The sequence below is a fragment of the Notamacropus eugenii genome, chromosome 1 (genome assembly GCF_028372415.1).
Source record: "Notamacropus eugenii isolate mMacEug1 chromosome 1, mMacEug1.pri_v2, whole genome shotgun sequence".
Classification (NCBI taxonomy): Eukaryota; Metazoa; Chordata; class Mammalia; order Diprotodontia; family Macropodidae; genus Notamacropus; species Notamacropus eugenii.
Window position 1 is genome coordinate 602,428,815 of NC_092872.1, and position 20,146 is coordinate 602,448,960.

General features: G+C 38.4%; 1 protein-coding gene across 5 annotated transcripts in view; it reads right to left on the reverse strand.

Annotated features, from left to right (window-relative positions):
• Positions 1-20,146, reverse strand: part of ABHD12 (abhydrolase domain containing 12, lysophospholipase) — a 141,677-nt gene that overhangs the window by 34,970 nt on the left and 86,561 nt on the right. For all 5 annotated transcript variants that reach the window (XM_072634656.1, XM_072634658.1, XM_072634659.1 and 2 more), the window contains exon 4: positions 4,706-4,825. In XM_072634656.1, the coding sequence (XP_072490757.1) occupies positions 4,706-4,825 (120 nt within the window). The remainder of the gene's footprint in view (positions 1-4,705; positions 4,826-20,146) is intronic.

Consider the following 20,146-nt stretch of genomic DNA (forward strand, 5'->3'; position numbering starts at 1 on the left):
TCTCATTCCATTGCAGTGATACCTCCATTTTGGAGACAGCATGGTATAGTAGAAAGATTGCTGGATGGATTGGAAGCAGGCAGTCTATGTTGTACACTTATTAGCTGTTTGACTGTGGGTAAGTCAAAGTCACTTAACCTATTTGAGACTCAGTTTCCTCATCTACAAAAAAGTACCTACCTTAAAAGGTTGCTGAGAGGATCAAATGTGCATAAAAAACTTTGGAAATATCTCAAGGTGCTGTATAAAAACCAGACATTATTTCATATGGTGGCTTCCTTTTTATAAAAGTCATATAAGGATTGGAATTATGCCGCTTACTTTCTTAGTAATAGGATCATAGATTCAAACATGAAAGGAAGCCTTAGAGGTCATCAAAACCAACCTCCTCATTTTACAGATGAAGAAATTGAAGAACTAAGAAGTTTAGTGACTTGTCCAAGTATGAGCCAAACCTAAATAAGGAACAGCCTTTGTGAGTGCCAGTTTCCTCATCCAATGAAACAGAGCTGATGATGATAATACTTATCCTTCCTTAATTACCTTATTTTGCTATAGTGAGGCTCAAATGTAGCTTGTGTGTGTGTATGTGTGTGTGTGTGTGTGTGTGTGTGTGTGTGAAGTAATCAGGGTTGGATGACTTGCCAAAGGTCACACAGCTAGTAAGTGTCTGAGGCCACATTTGAACTCAGGTCCTTCTGAATCCAAAGCTGATGCTCTATCCACTGTGCCACCAAACTGCCCCCAGGCTCAAATATAGTGAAGTAGCTAGAGAGCAGAGTGCTAGACCTGCAGCCAAAAAAAGTGAGTTCAAATATGGCCTCAGACACTTCTTAGCTGTGTGACTCAGAACACTGGGCATTTTGCTGCCTATCCCTTTTCCTCTTCAACTCTGCCTACTGACTTCCCTGGCCTCTTTCAATCTCAACTAAAAGAGGAAGTGTTTCCCAACCTCTCTTATAAGCCTTGTGACCTTTAACCTCTATCTTCCTTAATTTCCTCATCCATAAAATGGGCATAATGATAGCAACTACCTCTCTAAATTGTTGTGATAATGTCTGTACAGCTCTTTGTAAGCCTAAACATTCCAGCTATTATTGTTGTTGTTGTTAATAATATGTGACACGCAACATACTTTGTAAACTCTACAGCACTGCAGTATGTTTTTTATCAAAATCAAACTCTGAAAACCTACCGTACGCAATATAGAGCATATACTCCCTCCCCACAGGATACTGGAGACTCAGCCATGCCACATACAGTTGAAAGTCAACCAAGAATTTACTGAATATTCACTGTGCTACAGGGTACTTCACCAGACACAATGGGGACACAAAAATATAAAACAAGGTCTCTGTCATCAAAGAACTTATTTAATAATCTCGTTGTTGAGGCAACAGGACACAGGGAAAGTTAAAACAATCCAAGATTGTACGATAACAATTCATTCATTCAAGACAACACAAGAAATGATGCAAATAAATAGTAAAGTTTGGTAGAATCTGAGCTTGGTGTTGAAGAATGCATAGGGTTTGAGTGAGAGGGTGCGGGCATTTCAAACAGATGGACCTGCATGTGCACATGTATAAACATGGGGAAACCTAAGGCCCGTTTGAGAGCTGATGATTTAGGACAGCTTTGGGGGCTTTGTGTAGGAGAACACTGGAGCATAAGGGTAGAAAAGTAAGCTGGGGCTAATTTTGGAGAGCTTCAAATACCACCAGGCAAAAGAACATGGATTTATGAGTAAAGGGGGATGTTGAAGGATTTTGGGCAGCAGTTCCGGAGACCAAAGTATGGCCAGTATGTTGATTTGTTGTACTTAGTTGCACTTCTTTGACATAAGATAAGATCCAGGGAGAAAAAAAGGCATCTATAAAGATGTCTTTATTAAAAAATATGTCACTGTGTAGGATACCAGCCCAGAATCATGTGAGAACCATCTTGAAAGAAAAAAAAAAATCAGTATATTGCTTGGTTTATTAGAGGGGAATGGGGACAAAGAAAAGTCAATTATAACCAATGTCTCAGCCTAGGTAAATGAGAATAATATAGTACTATTCAAAGAAATATGATAGAAGGTAAAGCTAAAACTTAGAAGAGGAGAGATAATGAGTCTGGTTTTAGCCATGTTGAATCCCCTCTGATTGGAGGACTAGAGGAAGAGCAATAAATTTCTCACAAAAACTTCCTTCATAAAATGCTCAGAATTTTTCTTCTCCCCTTAGACTGTAGTTGCTTGCGGGCAGGGACTCTTTCTTATCTGTATCCCCAGAGTGTAGCACAGCATCTGGCACATAGTAGGCATTTAACAAATGTTTATGGTACTGTACTATATGAAATGAAAAAGGGCATGACAGTAGAGATATTTAATAAGTAAATGGAAACGTGGGACTGGAGTCATTTAAAAACATTAAAAACAGGGGCAGCTAGGTGGCGCAGTAGGTAGAGCACCAGCCCTGGAATCAGGAGGACCTGAGTTCAAATCCAGCCTCAGACACTTAATAGTTGTGTGACCCTGAGCAATCACTTAACCTCTATTGCCTCCCCAAAGAAAATTAAAAAAAAATAAATAAAGGTGTTCATTAAATCCCTGGAAGTGCATTTGATTACCAAAGGAGCTGAATAAATTAAGGACTGAGAAAAGGTCTTTCGATTTATAGTGAGTAGCTTTCAATACAATAGTGAAGTAGAAGCTAAGTTTGTAGGGAATAAGTGGGTAGTGAGGAAAGGAAGTATTGACCAGTTGTAAGACAAATAAGAAGGTGAAATAAATGAAATAGGCAGGTACCTGGAAGCAGGAGTGAGAGACAGTTTAAGATGGTGAAGAGCCATATGAATCTATAGATAGAGGCAAAGGAACAAGATAGCAACCACGATGTGAAGAAGTAACCACAATGTGAAATGGGGAGGGGGGAGAACCAGGGGGAGGGGGGAGAATCAGTGGGAGGGGGAGCAAAAGGGGAAAGAGGGAAACAGCAAAAAGTCCCAAGAACAAGACAATGTTGAAGTTGTACCACTTGCAACAGAAACCAAGCTCTTCTTTCCTTCCTTTTCCCTTCAGTCTGAGTTAGAGCAGGAAGAAAAAAAATAATAAAACCACTATCTCATCTTCACAAACCAAAGAGGCCTTTTCTCTCAGGACTGAATCAATCTCCTTTACTGCACAATTATCAACATAATCTACTCTGTGTTTTCTATATGTCCCTAATGATGTCCACGTAAAACTTAAGTTTGTCTGTAGTAAACTGTGCATCTCCTTGAGTACAGAGAAAGAAGCAGCAAAAACTATTTTTAACTATGTATTCCTTCAAAAAGAGGAAGAGCAGTCCACTGCCCTTGTCCTGCCCAAAGAGGAAAGCAAATTGGGAAATACGTTCACGATTCAGAAGGGCAGCATTCCATTTACATGGCTTAAAGCCCTGTTCTCATGTGTCACAAGGGTTGCATGTTTTTTACAGTTCCTTCTGAAATGCCAAACTCTATAGGCATCCAATGATAAGACACCTAGTGTGTCCCACTTCCTTCCTACAGAAAGTCCCTTAACAATTGTTCTTTGATAACTTTTCTTTTCCTTCCCCTAGCCCTCAATCCCTATACCTAACTGGCTTTGTACTGTGCAACACCCCACACAGAGCTTTCAAGGGCCAGAGTCATTCATAATTACTCATTTCCTTGCTTATCCCATAATTTGTTTCTTGTGAAAAAACTGACCTATAATAGCAGTGCTGAAGTTAATCCAGATACTTTAAAGTAATCATAGATTCACACCACTGTATGAAACAGACTTTATCTAAAAATTAAAAACAAAACAAAACAGACGCACCCCATTTACATTACATAAAGTTACAGAATTCTGCTTCATTTTGTCTAAAAGAAGAATTCAGCAGAAACCTACATGAGTTCCAGATCAGATCATCATGATTTAGATCTGGAAAAGACCTGAGATGCCATTTGGTTCATTCCCCCTTATTTACAGATGAGAAAACTGAGGCTCAGGAAGGAAAAATGACTTTTCTCAAAGTCATATAGGTAATCACTGGTAGCACTGGGGCACAAACCCAGATCTGATGATTCTAAATCCTGAATTCTTTCTATTTCCATTTCCAGGGTTGTTATGAGGATTAAATGAGACAGTATTTATAAAATGCTTAGCACACTACCTGGCACATAGTTGGCACTTAATAAATACTTGTTTTTTTCTTCTTTCTTTCCCTTAATAACGATATGCACACGAAAGTAAGTGTTCTACGTGTTTTTGGCATTCCAATTCTAATATATAATGTGCACTTTCTATATTGATCAGGTGCATTTTAATTGCTCATCTTGCAGCCAAATACAACAATCTGAGTAGACGCTAGATCCCTCTTTATGTATTTTCTATCCTTCATTGTCCCTGCATTATCATTTTTCTCTCATTTCCCTTCCCAGTCACCTCCTCAACACTGGATCGAAGCACAAAATTACTTCAGGTGTTTCTTTTATTTACAGATCATACTTTCTCATCATCTTTCAGACTTTACTAGGTTTCACTTTTCTGAAACCTCTGTGGGGAAGGCCTTAACTCTCTCCCCCTTTTAACAAGTGGGACTTGAGGCAAAAGTAACTCTCATTAGAACCAACAATATCCGCTACATCAACATAGGCCATCAACCAAAAAAGGTGTCAATGATATATGTTAATAACTGATTCATTTCATCCTTACCTAGTGCCTGCATTTCCATGTAAGTAAAGAATGATAGGGTGGTTAGAAGCCAAAGCATCCTCATACCACACTTGGTCTTTTCCTTGAGCATTCTTCCATAAGACTGTAGGGACCGTGTGCCTGAAAATATGACCAGAGACAATAAGCAATGATTGTATATTCCTTTTTCCCTTTAAAATTATAACTTCATTTGGTTTCACGGAATTAATTTAAAGCACAAATGCCATAAAGGATGCAATAAACACAGTGCAACTATGCAAAAAATTTGGACTATCTAGGGGAAAAGCCAATCTAAATTAGTAAGAAAAGATTCTTTAACTCACAGTTTTTAAGTGAAGTTATATTACCTTCAAATCTAAGCACTCCCCTTCCTTACTTATCAGCACTTGATTTATGAACATTCTGAATATATGAATGACTGGTCTGTGCTACATATTGGATAGATTTCCTCCAAAGAGAGTGCTAAGTGTTTGCCAATCTACTAGGTTCCTTTCTTGTTGGGAATCATGCATCTAGATGGGGTTCCCAACTGGTGTTTTACTCAATTCATTCATATTACAATAAAGAAGAGGGCTATGATGACGCATGGTGTCAAGGCCTTTTTAAAAGCTTAAATGATGCTTTAAAATAACCCCACCATTTCTTTCTTCAAACTGAGTCTCTTCATCTTACCCAGGCTAGAAGGTTAGCATCCACCAATGGAAGCTTTGACCTTCTCCATTTCCAACTAGACAAGGATATACCTCCTTCAGCAGTCTTGTGAACCCCTTCTCTCAGCTGCTAGAGTTAGTGTGGACATTCAACCACTTAAGCCCTTTGCAGTTCGGAACTCCCAAATTCAATCAGTCCATCAGCCTTAGTCTCTTTGGTAGGAGAGATAAAAGGTGTATGGCTACCACCATCACCCCCACTTCATCTTCACTAATAACAAAGGAAATTGAGCAAATTAATTTACATGACTCAGGTACACACACTGCACTTGTAATCTCATCTCTCTAGAGAGGAGGAGAAGAGAGAAATGTTCTACCTGTTGTTCTGAACCAAGCTTGGCCAAAACAGTCTGAGTAGAGTTAGTTGACTTTTAGGTTTTTTAGTGGGATTATTTTTTATTGTTTACATCACCGCAGTCATACATATTATTCTCTTGACTGTTTGCTTCATACGGCATTAGTTCATAAAAGTCTTCCTCCATTTCTCTGAATTCTACATAGTGGTTGTTTCTTGTGGTACAAAAGTTTTCCACTATATCCTCCCAGTCCCTCAGACTCTCTTAACCTAGGTGTCTAGCCTCACTATCTCTCAGCTCCCACATCCAATCTGTTGCTGATTTCACATTTGAAACATTTTTTTTTAAACACATTCCCCTTCTTCCTTCTGATATTGCTATCACTCTGGTGCAGGCCTTCATCAACTCATGCTTGGACGACCACAACAGCCTGTTGGTGGGTTTCTCCTCGTTCCAATTCATCTCACCAAGGAGATTTTTCTAAAGTGCAGGTTCAACTTTTCTACCCCCATATTCAATAAACTTGACTATCTCCCTATGACTATTTCAGGGCCAAATACAAAATCCTCTGTTTGGCATTCAAAGTTTTTCATAATCAAGCCCCCTTTTTATCTTTCCAGTCTTCTCACACTTTACTCCCCACCATATACTTTTCAATCCAGTGGCCCTGGCCTCTTGGCTGCACTATGAACAATACAGTCCATCTCTCTTCCCTAGGCATTTTCTCTGGCTGCCCCCTATGCCGGGAATATTTCCCATCTCTGCCTAACTTCTTTAGGTCCCAATTAAAATCTCATCTTCTACAAGAAGACTTTCCTACCCCTCCCCCCCTTATATTCTAGTGCCTTCTCTCTTTTAATTATTTTCTGTTTATCCTCTACATGGCTGCTTGTACATGGTTGTTTGCTTGTTGTCTCCTCCACTGGACTGTGAGCTCCCTGAAGTCAGGGACTTTTGTCTCTTTTTATATCTCCTGTGCTTAGTAGTGTTTGGCACACAGTAGGCACTTAGCACTTAAATGTTTACTGGCTGACTGATTGTCCAATATGTTAGTTATCCACAGCTTTGTATTATCTATACATTTGATAAGCATATAATCCATGTCTTTATCCAAGTCATTAACAAAAAATACTTTAAAAAGCACAGAGATAAGCCCAGAACTCCATTATACTCCACTAAAAACTTCCTTCAAAGCTGATGTCAAATCATCCTTTGGGTTAGAATCGGTACATTTTGGGGTTAGGGCTAGGGTTAGTTATTTGAACCAGAAATTCGCTTAACTTTATTATAATGTTCTCAGTTCTCCAGAGGAAGTTAGACAGAGTGGATGGAGTATTGGGCCTGGAGTCAAGAAGACCTGAGTTCAAATTCGGCCTCATGGACAATTATGGTCCACTGGGTCATGAAGAGTCAAATATGACTGAACAACAAAAACCCACATCTCCCCACCTTGTCCACAAAAATAGTATGCAACATTTGGCCAGACATTTTGCTAAAATTCTAGTAAACCAAAAGCATTCTCTAATCCATCAGTCTAGTAAACCCTGCCAAAAAAGAAAATGAGTTCACTTAGCCATGACCTGTTCTTTTCTTTCCCTCATTTACCCAATCCAAAAAAATTCTATTTTCCCTCCCTCCTACCTCCTCTTTCCTCACTGGAAAAAAAATGAAAAACAAAATCCTTGTAACAAATACGCATAGACAAACAAAACAAATTTCTACAATCACCATGTCCAAAAAAACCATACCTTTCTCATTTTGTACCCTAAATCTGTCTCCTGTCTGTCAGGAAGAGGGCAGCATGATTCATCATCAGTCCTCTGGAATTACAGTTGATCATTACATTGATCACTGTTTTTCAGTCTCTTATACTTGTTTGTCTTTATAATCTTGTTATTGTATAAATTGTCTACTGCTCACTTCACATACTCATTCATTTTCTTTTCATGTTCAACAAATTTCTTAAAATCAAACTGAAATTTTTTTAATCATCAAAAATCTGCTTTCTCTCCCTCCTAGCCCTCCCCTATCTCCAACTGAGGAAGAAAGAAAAACAAAATCTCATTATAAAATATAGTTGAGTGAAACAAATTTCCCCATTGGCCACGTCCAAAAAAAAAAGTCTCATTTTGCACTTTGAAGCTTTTACCTTTCTATCAAGAGGTCAGTTTCATTATGAGTCTGCTGGAATAAATTATTTTGATCAGAGTTCCTAAGCCTTTTCAATCAGGTCTGACTTCACAATATTGTTGGCTTTGCAAAAAAATGTTCTCTTGGTTCTACTCACTTCATTTTACATCAGTTTATACAAGTCTTCTTAGATAATTTCAGAAACTATCCTCTTTTTTTATAGTACAGTTGCCATGACCTATTTTTGATGAATCTTGGTAATTCCTGTGATATCTGCCTTCTTTTTTTAAGTTGTTCACTGACTATCTGGCAGCTGGGTGTTGTTGTGTTCGTCCTTTGTTGCTGAATTAGACCATGCATTCGGAGAAATGATGATATGACTTGCACTTGACTTTGTTTTGAGTGAGGGAGGGCTGTGCAAGGTCACCAGCCTCACTTTCTCCTCCTGAGCCACCTGGATCCAGTGATCAGATATTCATCGGGATGACTGGAGATGGCTCAGGATGCAATGGGAGACCTTGACCCCTTTAGGCCAAGGCCTATTTAGGTACTCACTTAGGGTGAGGTAACGCCCATTCAGTGAATAGACGGGTTTAAGAAGTCGTCAGGGGATAGTCCCTTTAATGAGCCAAAGGAAAAATAGCTAGCTAAATCAAGCTGGGAGGGAAACAGTAACAGTTACTATTAATAATCACTCTTAAAGTAGGAGGGTCCAGAAAATAGCCCTTACGTGGAGTTTTGGCGGGGGTGAGGGATGAGTGGGGGGGGTGGGGGCTAGTGTTGTACAAATCTATGGGCTTCAGAGTGCAGTAAGTTTAAAGGAAGGGGAAGAGGAAAGGAAAAGGAAAGAATCTAACCAGTATACCCCAAGTTAACTGGGCATCCTCTGGCCATCCAAATTTATCTTCCTTTGGAGAGGAGAAGGAAGGGGAGGGGGAGACAGACAGGAGAAGAGGAGCTGAGTTACCCAGCTACCTGGGTTAGGTGATGCCTGGAGTGCTGGGCCCAGAGTCAGAAAGACTCACCTTCCCGAGTTCAAATCTGGCCTTAGACACTTACTAGTAGAGTGACCTTAAGCAAGTCCTATAACTATTTGCCTCAGTTTCCTCATATGTAAAACAAGCTGGAGAGGGAAATGGCAAACCACTTCAGTATTTTTGAAAAGAAAATCTCAAATGGGATCACAAAGAGTCAAAACACAACTGAAAATGCCTGAACAACAAATTCTCCATTCAATGATATATTCTAGAATTGTGCTTAATTGGCCTAGTGTTTATGGAATCTATTCTCTTCTAAAATTCAGGACAACATACACCTTTCTCTAGTTCTGCAGCCTCTTCCATTCTTGACAATCATTCAAGAATATCAAGAGTAACTTAGCACTCATTTATATTACGTTCTTTGAGCTCCCTGAGATCTAGCTAATCTTGGCTGGTGACTTGCATTCATCAATGGCCGTTAGGTGGGATTTTTTCCTTCCTATATGGTTATTAACTTCTTATTATCCATTTTTCTTTTGGTCTTTTCAGTTCATATATGTTTCTTCCTTGGCAAAAACAAACAAAACAAACAAACAAAAACATGCATTAAGGCCTAAACAGCTCAATCTTCTGTCACTCACTATTATTTTACCATCCACCTCATGCTGCAAATCTTATCTCTGATTTCTCTTTTTATCATCCTTACTCCTCACTAATCTCATTAGATATATGCACTGTTGGTTGGTTGGTTATTATCCTTTGTTCTCAAAGAAGACCGAAATAACATCACAATTTTGAGTTATGTTACAGTGTGTCTGACTGTCTGATCAAACCAACAGGAGCTCAAAAGGTTCCACCATAGTTTAGGCACAAATAGTCCATATGAACATGCATATAGTGAGATGTCACATAACCCTCAGCCTAGAAATAACACAATGCACACTTACATGTTCTGGGATTTCACATTTATTCAGTGATATCCACAAGACCTGTTCTATAACCAGCTGGTCACAAGGTGAAGACAGAAGCTACCATTTGTTGTCAGCCCTGCTCTGCATCCCAATTTGTGCCAGTTCTTAACTTCCAAGCCCATGAGGTCACACACTCATGGTACAGCACATCTTCTGGTGGAAGCCATGCAATCTGACATTTCACCTCTGTTCTTTTTTATTTTTTTCTGGGGTACTTTTTCCCCTCTTTGGGGAGGAGGAGGGGCATTATCTACTTTAGGTTTCTCAAAATTTAAACTGATGAGGCAGGGGGATGACATCTCCACTTCATCTTCACATTTTATCAGTCTATTAATTGGTCATGGCCATGTTCACAGGATGAGCTCTCAGTATCTCAGAATCCTAGGCCTAAGTGGAATTGGCAAAACTTCTTAGATGTGACAGCGTGGGCCTTTCCAGGAATAAGTCAGGAACATTACAAAATAAGCAAAAAGCTTTACAATGTATTCTACCTGATGAGACACACAAATTTCTTTAACTTGGGCAGGGAACAGGAGGAAATAGCTTTCAAATTGCTATTTGCCTTGGTAGTTACATCAGCTAAATTGCAGGGTAGAATCATGTATTTATACAAGCAAGGAGTTAAAGGAATCCTAAAATGGGGGTTAAGGAGTGGAGGAGGAGTTCTTAACAAGGGTGCTGATCTAGGGTTACTAGTTACTTGAACCTTACGTAAATTCAATTTAAAAAATAACAACAGCATTTTAAAGTGCCTACAAAGTATCATGCATAAATGCTAGTTATGTAAAGGCAAAAATTAAAAGAACTTGCCTTCAAGGAGTTGACATTAAGCCTTACTTTAGGTCAGTCTAAGCAGTCACCTCTTGGGCCTTAATCAGTCATCTCAATATATACTATGCCATCCTTTTGCATTGTCATCTGTTACCTACCCTTGCCTTCCATCTTCTAAACACCTTGGTGAAATCTAAGTTGACTGATTGAATTCCTTGTGCATCTAACCTATTCTTCCTCATAGAAACCTTTTCTGTGTCTTCAGAATTTCCTTCCTGAAAGCCTCCTATCCCTGCTTATCTGACTTCCCTTGAAGAATCTTTGTCCACTGAATCCTACCTTGTCCTTTTCTCAACCATCTGAAATCGGTTCTCTTAAAATCTGGAATGTGTGTCAGACTTCATCTAGCTTTATTCTCCTCTATCACAAACTCTGTGATGAAGCAGTCACTTCTGAACCAGGTTTTGTTTACTTTTACCCAAGCAACAAGTAATTTCTTGTCAGCGAGCATCATGTTCAGAGTAGGAGTTTGTTGAATTGGTTCCTTTACCTTCTAAAGGATGATATTATCATTAGTGCAAGTCAAGGCAGCTTTAGGTGCCCCTCCTTTTAAAAGAACGAGATATAGCAGATGCACTAAATCACTACGCTAGGCCAGGCTGGAATTTTAATTCCCACATTCAATTAATAACAACAAAAGCTGGCAGTACAGCAGACTGAGCACTGGAACTTAAGTGATGAATTCCTGAGTTCAAATTTGGCTTCAGACATTCAATAGCTTTGTAATCCTGGGCATGTCTGTTTGCCTCAGCTTCCTCAACAATAAAATGGGGATATTAATAGCACCTACCTCATAAGATAGATGCCTAATAAATATGCATATTTCCTTCCTTTCTTTATACAATGCTGTAAGATTTACAAAGTATCTTAGAATTATCTCATTTTAGTACAAAAGCTCCAGAAAGTGAGTGCTATACTCCTCTTTGTTCACATGAAATATCTGAGGCTAAGGGCTTTATTGTTGTCAGTCACTCATACACTATAAGCCATGGTTCAGAAAAACAAATTTCATTTGCTGACACCATCTCCACAAAATGTACCCCCTCTCCATTGGAGATTTTGCTTTCATTTAGTGGTAGTAATGGAGTCACTACTTGTGCACCTAAGGTCTTTAGGGTCTTCTTCACTAAGAATTTATAATGCTGATTATCTAATCGCCTTGCAGAGTGTGGCTTTTATAAGAATATTCTTTCAGCATTCTCTGTCAAAATCATCTTGCAAATGAACTTTTAGACTACATAAGAGAAGCAGTGTGGGGCTGGAAAAAAACATGGGATTTAGGACTACCTGGAATCAATACTCCTCCCCCTCCCCTGCCCAGTGACTGGCTCTGGAACCCTGGACAAGTTACTTAATCTCACAAACCCTGAGTTTCTTCACCGATAAAATGAGAATAATAATGTCTCTTGTATTTAACTTACAGAAATATTGTGAAGATAAAGACAGATAATGTAGGTAAAAAGTTGTGCAAATATTAAAGTACATAAAGTAATGCCAGTTATTACCATTAAATGGAGATATACTAAAGCAGAACTGCTAATAAAATATTTACAACTGAATGTCCTGCCACATTTTCAACCTCTATCTGTATATACTATGTTGAGATTGTTTATAAAAAATCATTAATTACTCCTCTTCTTGACATTGCAAATGCAAACTGAAGCCAGTCTTTAGGACAGGTACAGTATTTTGGACTAGAGAAAATACTTATCATAAGTTTAATTTCAATTTATTTTGGAAACCAACCAAATCTTTAGAATCAATACCAAAATTTAATTTTTTCTAATTTTTTTAAAAATCATTTTTACTTTTGTTATGCTGAATATGACAGACACCAAGAGGAACATTTCTATGTATAAAGAAGAGAAAAAAAGGATTGTATATGAAATGGCTAATCTTTATTATGTCAAGTTTAATTTTCTTAAAGCACATTATGAAATCAACACATTCATTTCAAAGCTGTCCTATAACTTTTAAAAAAATATTTTGTTTATTTTTATTATCATTTATTTATTTTTATATTTGTTTACATAAATTTGTATCTATTTAAACATTCTTCTCTTTTTAAATTTGGAGTTCCTCCTGCCCCTTCTTAGATCCACTGAGCAGTCAAACAATATAATATTGATTATACATGTGAAATCATGCAAAACACAGTTCCACATCAGCCACATTTCAAAAAAAAAAAAAAAAAGGCAAGAAAAATAAAGTGAGAAAATTATGCTTCAAATTGCACTCAAAGTTCATCAGTTCTCTCTCCAGAAAATCCTTTGGAATTGTCTTATATCATTGTATTGATCAGAGTAGTCAAGCCTTTCACAGCTGACCATCATTACAGCGTTGTTGTTATTATACACAATGATGTCCTGGTCCTCATTTCACTTTACATCAGTTAGTATATATCTTGCTATGTTTTTCTGAACCCACCTACCTCATCATTTCCCATAGCACAAATAGTGCTTTGCTACAATTAGATGCTACAACTTGTTCTGCTATTCCCCAAATGATAAGCATCTCCTCAATTTCCAATTCTTTTCTACCACAAAATAAAAGTGCTATAAATATTTTTGTATATATAGGTCCTTTTCCTTTTCCTTTGATTTCTTTGGGATACGGACCTAGTAGTGACATTGCTGGGTCAAAGGGTATACAGTATTATACCCCTTTGGGCCAAGTTCCAAATTATTCTCTAAAATGGCTGACCCAGATCACTACTCCATCAACAATTCATCAGTTCATCGGGGTACCTATTTTTCCTCATCTCAGCTAGCATTCATCATTTCTGATAGGTATAATGTGGTAGCTCAGAGCTGCCTTAATTTGCCATTCTCTAACCAACAGTGATTTGGAGAATTTTATATGACAACATTTCTTCTTCTAAAAACTGCCTGTTTATATCCTTTGACCATTTACCACCTGGAGAACTGCTCTTATTTTTATAAATCCAACTTAGTTCTATCCTTACTACATATTTGATAAATCTGATTTATCAGAGAAACTTTCTTGATAAAAATTTTGATATTGCCTATGCTAACTTTTGGCAAAATGTAATTTCCCTGATTATTTCTATTAATTAGGCCTATTTCTTTTTTTGTTTTGTCTGAGATCATGATTGCTACCGCTGCCTTTTTTTTTTTAGTTCAGCTAAAGCATATCAGGTTCTGTTCCAATCTTTTAATTTAACTCTGCGTGTATCTCTTTCAAGTGTGTCTCTTGTAAAGAACATACTGTTGATTCTGCTTTCTAATCTATTCTGCTATCTATTTCTATTTTATGGGTGAGCGTATCCCATTATGACTACTAGGTATTTCGCTTTATCCCAATTGCTTCTGTTCCTTCTCTCTTTCTTTTTATTCCCTCCCGCCTACAAAGTCTATTTTGCTTCTAACCACCATCTCCAGTAATCTGCCCTCCCTTTCGTCATTCCCCTCCCCTCTTTCTCTTATCCCCTTCCCTGACTATTTCCCTATTGCGTAAATTATATTTGTATACACAACTGAATGTTTATATAATATATATACACATTACTTAGACATATATATGTATATATTTCTTCTCTCTTTGAAACAATTCCAATGAGTGAGATTTTAGTATCGTCTCCCCCATTTTTCCTTCCACTGTAAAACTTCTGCACCTGTTAGGTGAGAAAAAAATTTCTACCCCCCCCCACCTCTCCCTTCCCCCTTCTCCCCTCGCATTCTTCTTCCTCACTCCATTCTGTTTTGTTTTTGAGATCATGCCAACATAATTGACTCATGTTCATACCTTATGTCTATGTAAACCCCTTTTAACTGCCCTAATAATAACATCCTTAGGAGTTACGTGTATCATCTTCCCATACAGGAATGTAACAGTTTAACTTTATTGAGACCTTTATGATTACTTTTCCATGTTTGCCTTTTTATGCTTCTCTTGAATCTTTTGTATGAATGTCATAATTTCTATTCAGCTCTGACCTTTTCATCAGGAATTCTTGAAAATCCTCTATATCATTAAATGTCCATTTTTTCCTCTGAAGGATTATACTCAGTTTTGTTGGGCAGGACATTCTTCGTCGTAATCTTAGCTCCTTTGCCTTCCAGAATATCATATTCCAAGCCCTCTGCTCCTTTAACACAGAAGCGCTGAATTCTTTTTTTTTTTTTAAATTTACTTATTTAACTTCTAACATTCATTTTCACAAAATTTTGGGTTCCAAATTTTCTCCCCATTTGTCCCCTCCCCCACCCCCAAACATCGAGCATTCTAATTGCCCTTATCACCAATCTGCCCTCTCTTCTATAATCCCTCTCTTCCCTTGTCCCCATCTTCTCTTTTGTCCTGTAGGGCAAGATAACTTTCTACACCCCATTACCTGTATTTCTTATTTCCTAGTAGCAAGAACAGTACTCGACAGCTGTTCCTAAAACTTTGAGTTCCAACTTCTTTTCATCCCTCCCTTCCCACTCATTCCCTTTGGAAGGCAAGCAATTCAATATAGGCCATATCTGTGTAGTTTTGCAAATGACTTCCATAATAGTCGTGTTGTGTAAGACTAACTATATTTCCCTCCATCCTATCCTGCCCCCCATTGCTTCTGTTCTCTCTTTTGATCCTATCCCTCCTCAAGAGTGTTGACTTCAAATGCTCCCTCCTCCCATTGCCCTCCCTTCCCTCATCCCCCTGACTCTGCTTATCCCCTTGTCCCCCACTTTCCTGTATTGTAAGATAGGTTTTCATACCAAAATGAGTGTGCATTTTATTCCTTCCTTTAGTCGAATGTGATGAGAGTAAACTTCATGTTTTTCTCTCACCTCCCCTCTTTTTCCCTCCACTAAAAAGTCTTTTGCCTGCCTCTTTTATGAGAGATAATTTGCCCCATTCCATTTCTCCCTTTCTCCTCCCAATATATTTATCTCTCACCCCTTAATTTCATTTTTTTAAGATATGATCCCATCCTATTCAATTCACTCTGTGCTGTGTGTGTGTGTGTGTGTGTAATCCCACCCACTACCCAGATACTGAAAAGTTTCAAGAGTTACAAATATTGTCTTTCCATGTAGGAATGTAAACAGTTCAACTTTAGTAAGTCCCTTATGACTGCTCTTTGCTGTTTACTTTTTCATGCTTCTCTTCATTCTTATGTTTGAAAGTCAAATTTTCTTTTCAGCTTTGGTCTTTTCATCAAGAATGCTTGAAAGTCCTCTATTTCATTGAAAAACCATTTTTTGCCCTGAAGTATTATACTCAGTTTTGCTGGATAGGTGATTCTTGGTTTTAGTTCTAGTTCCTTTGATTTCTGGAATATCTTATTCCATGCCTTTCGATCCCTTAATGTAGAAGCTGCTAGATCTTGTGTTATCCTGATTGTATTTCCACAATACTTGAATTCTTTCTTTCTAGGTGCTTGCAATATTTTCTCCTTGACTTGGGAACTCTGGAATTTGGCCACAATGTTTCTAGGAGTTTCTCTTTTTGGATCTCTTTCAGGTGGTGATCAGTGGATTCCTTGAATATTTATTGTGCCCTCTGGTTCTAGAATCTCAGGGCAGTTTTCCTTGATAATTTCATGAAAGATGATGTCTAGGCTCTTTTTTTGATTATGGCTTTCAGGGAGTCCCATAATTTTTAAATTGTCTCTCTTCAATCTGTTTTCCAGGTCAGATGTTTTTCCAATGAAATATTTCACATTATCTTCCATTTTTTTATTCTTTTGGTTTTGTTTTGTGCTTTCTTGGTTTCTCATAAAGTCATTAGCTTCCATCTGTTCCATCCTAATTTTGAAAGAACTATTTTCTTCAGTGAGCTTTTGAACCTCCTTTTCCATTTGGCTAATTCTGCTTTTTAAAGCATTCTTCTCCTCACTGGCTTTTTGAACCTCTTTTGCCAATTGAGTTAGCCTATTGTTCAAGGTGTTATTTTCTTCAGCAGTTTTTGGGTCTCCTTTACCAAGGTGTTGACCTACTTTTCATGCTTTTCTTGCATCTCTCTCATTTCTCTTCCCAGTTTTTCCTCCACCTCTCTAACTTGATTTTCAAAATCCTTTTTGAGCTCTTCCATGGCCTGAGCCCATTGAGTATTTATTTTGGATGTTTGGGATACAGAAGCCTTGGACTTCTATGTCTTTCCCTGATGGTAAGCATTGTTCTTCCTCATCTGAAAGGATGGGAGGAGATATCTGTTCACCAAGAAAGTAACCTTCTATGGCCTTATTTTTTTTCCCTTTTCTGGGCATTTTCCCAGCCAGTTACTTGACTTCTGAGTGTCCTCTCCACACCCATCTCGCCTCCAGATCTGCCCAACTAGCGCTTGGGGGCTGAGATTCAAATACTACTTCCCAGCCTCAGGGCTTTGGGCGGGGGTGGGGCTGCTATTCAGTGTGAGATTAAGTTCAGGTGCTCAGGTGGGGACAGGGCTGCCACACTGGGCTCAGTTCCCTTAGGGGTTTATGTGGAGACCTTCAACAATGGATCTGAGCTGCTGCCTACTTTGGGAGTCCCTGTCTGCTGCCGCCTCCACTGCTGTGTCCCAAGGGGGGCCGAGTTATGGAGACACCAAGCTCCCCTCTCACCAAGCTGAAAACACCCTCTCACTGACCTTTGGCGCCTGTGGGTGGAGGGACCTGCGCGGCCACTGGAGATTCTGTCCCTGAAGCCTGCTCGGATCTGCTCCTGTTGGTGCCACGTGGCCAAGGCAGGGCTGGGCTCTGCTCTGGGTCTGGTGTGCAATGGACCTTTTGGGTCAGTTTTTCAGGTCTCTCTGGAACAGAAATCTCCTCTGCTCCGTTGTTCTGTGGCTTCTGCTGCTCCAGAATTTGTTGGGAGTTCTTCTTTACAGGTATTTTATGGGCTGTGGGTTCGGAGCTAGCATATGTCTATCTTTCTACTCTACCATCTTCAAAGTCCCAAATTCTTGAGTGATTCTGACTATGGCTCCACAATATCTGAACAGTTCCTTTTTGGATATTTAAAGTATTTTCTCTTTGATCTGGGAGCTCCGGAATTTGGCTATAATATTCCTGGGAATTTTCATTTTGGGATCAATTTCAAGAGTTTAGTAGATTCTTTCAATTACTATTTTACCCTCTGGATCTAAGAAACTGGAGAAGCTTTCCTTGACAATTTCTTGAAATGTGATATATCTAGGTCCTTTCTTTGATCCTGGCTTTCAGGTCCAATAATTCTTAAATCATTTCCCCTTGAGCTATTTTCAGGTTAGCTGTTTTTCTGATTTTTCATATTCTCTTCTATTTTTTCATTCTTTTGACACTGTTTTATTGTTTCCTAATGTTTCATGAAATCATTAGCTTCTAGCTACCCAATTATAATTTTTAAGGAATTCTTTTCTTCAGTGAGATTTTATATGTCTTTTCCTGTATGGCCAATTTAGATTTAGATTTCTTCAGTGAATTTTTATAACCCCTTTTCCATTTGCCCTAGTCTATTTTTTAAAGAGAGTTTTAAAAAATTATTATTTTATTCATTTTCAGTGTTCTACAATCACTTCCATATAACTTAGATTTTTTTCCCTCCCTCCCTCTTCGAGATGGCATACAATTTTATGTAGGTTCTACACCTACATTCCTATTAAATACATTTTCACCTTAGTCATATTGCATAGAAGAATTAAAATGAATGGGAGAAATCATAAAACAAACCAAAACGTAATACAAAAGAAAATGATCTGCTACATTCTGCACTTGAATTCCATAGTTCTTTCTCTGGATGTGGAAGGCATTTTGCCTTAAAAGACTATTGGGAATTTTTTAAGTCCTTGCATTGCAATGAAGTACTAAGTCTACCAGAAAAATTCCTTGCACACTGTGGTTGTTGTTGTGTACAAAGTTCTCCTGGTTCTGTTCCTTTAGCTTAGCATCAGATCATATAAATCTTTCCAGGCCTGTCTGAAGTCTTCCTGTTCATCATTGCTTACAGCACAATAGTATTCTATTACATTCATATACCATCATTTATTCACCCATTTCCCAAATGATGGGCAAAAGATTATTTTTTTAAATCACTGAATTTTTGTATCTCTTTTTCCACTAGGCCAATTCCATTTTTAAGGTGTTATTTTCTTCCGTAATTTTTGTGCTTTTTTTTTTTTTGCCAAGCTGTCAATTCTTTTTATAATTTTCTTGCATCACTCCCATATCTTTTCTTGGTTTTTCCTCTACCATTCATCTCTTTCTTTACCTCTTCCAGGAATTCTTGTTGGGCTTGAGTCCAGTAAACATTTTTCTTGGAGTTTTGTTGGTTTTTTTTTTTTGGTAGCAGTCTTCACATTGCTGTCTTCTGAGTTTGTCTTAGTCTTCTGTCACCCCATAGTAGCTATTTATGGTCAAATTATTTTTGTTGTTGCTTGCTCATTTTTCCAGCCTATTTTGTGACTTTAAACTTTATGTTAAAATTGAACTCTGTTCACCTTGCGGGGAGGAAAGGGGGGCACTGTTCCCATCTCTAGGATTTTTTTGTGTTGCTATTTTCAGAACTAGTTCTGGAGGTCTACATGTTTTTGGTCCATCCAAGATAGTGTCATCCTGGGAGAGGTATGGTCACTGCTCTCCTGGTCTGCCCTCCAATCTTTACCCAAGAAGGATTTCTGGTCCCCTGCCATTCTCCTTGCCTTGTAACTGCAACCAGGGACCCTGCTCCAGCACTCCTCTCCACCCTGAGACTGTATATGAGTAATAGAGTTGCCAATCAGTGCCAGCTCTACCCAGTGCTAGCAAAGGATCCCCTGTAAGCTCTTTCTGATCAACTGTCTAGCCCCCTTACTGTCTGTGGGCTGAGAGTTCCCAAAACTGTTGCTGCTAGTGCATCTGCTGAGGCTCTGGACAGGCTTCTACCTATCTCACAAACTTTTCCTGCTGACCCCCTAAGTTTTCTTCAGTCAGAAAAATGTCTTACTCTGACCTTTTGTTGGCTCTGCCACCATAAAATTTTATTTGAGGAATTACTTTAAAGTTGTTTGGAGAAAAATGCTGAAGGAGTTCAATTAGGTTGCTTCTAGTCTACCATGTTGGCTCAAAATTTCCAACAGCATATTTCTAAATGTAGAATGACCAAGAAAATATAACTTTGGGATTGAAAACTATAATTAGTGTTCTAATAGGAATGAGGAACCTGTGCACTATTATGTGAGAAAGACATTTTTAAGTTTTCATATATGACATTTCAGTCTAGAGGCTTCTCAAACTCTACTAGGATCCACAGGAAGGTCGAGGAAAGTCAGCATCAGAAGGCACCCAGAAACAGAAAGGTACCTTTCTGCCTATTGCTCCTCATGAAGGACTTCCCAATTCTCCATACTGCAGCCTCAGAGTTGGACCCCAGCTGGGCCTTTTGGAGAAGGGCTAAATTACATTACATTGCAATAAAGCATATCTCATAGAAATGTTTTTTGAATTCATCAGGACTAGAACCTGAGTACAGTATATTGTACAGAATACCAAACTCTTTTTGCCTGATATGAGGTTCTTCACAATCTAGTACTTCTCTAGTTTTCTAATTCTATATCATCTTATTCTCTCACCAAGCAAAAA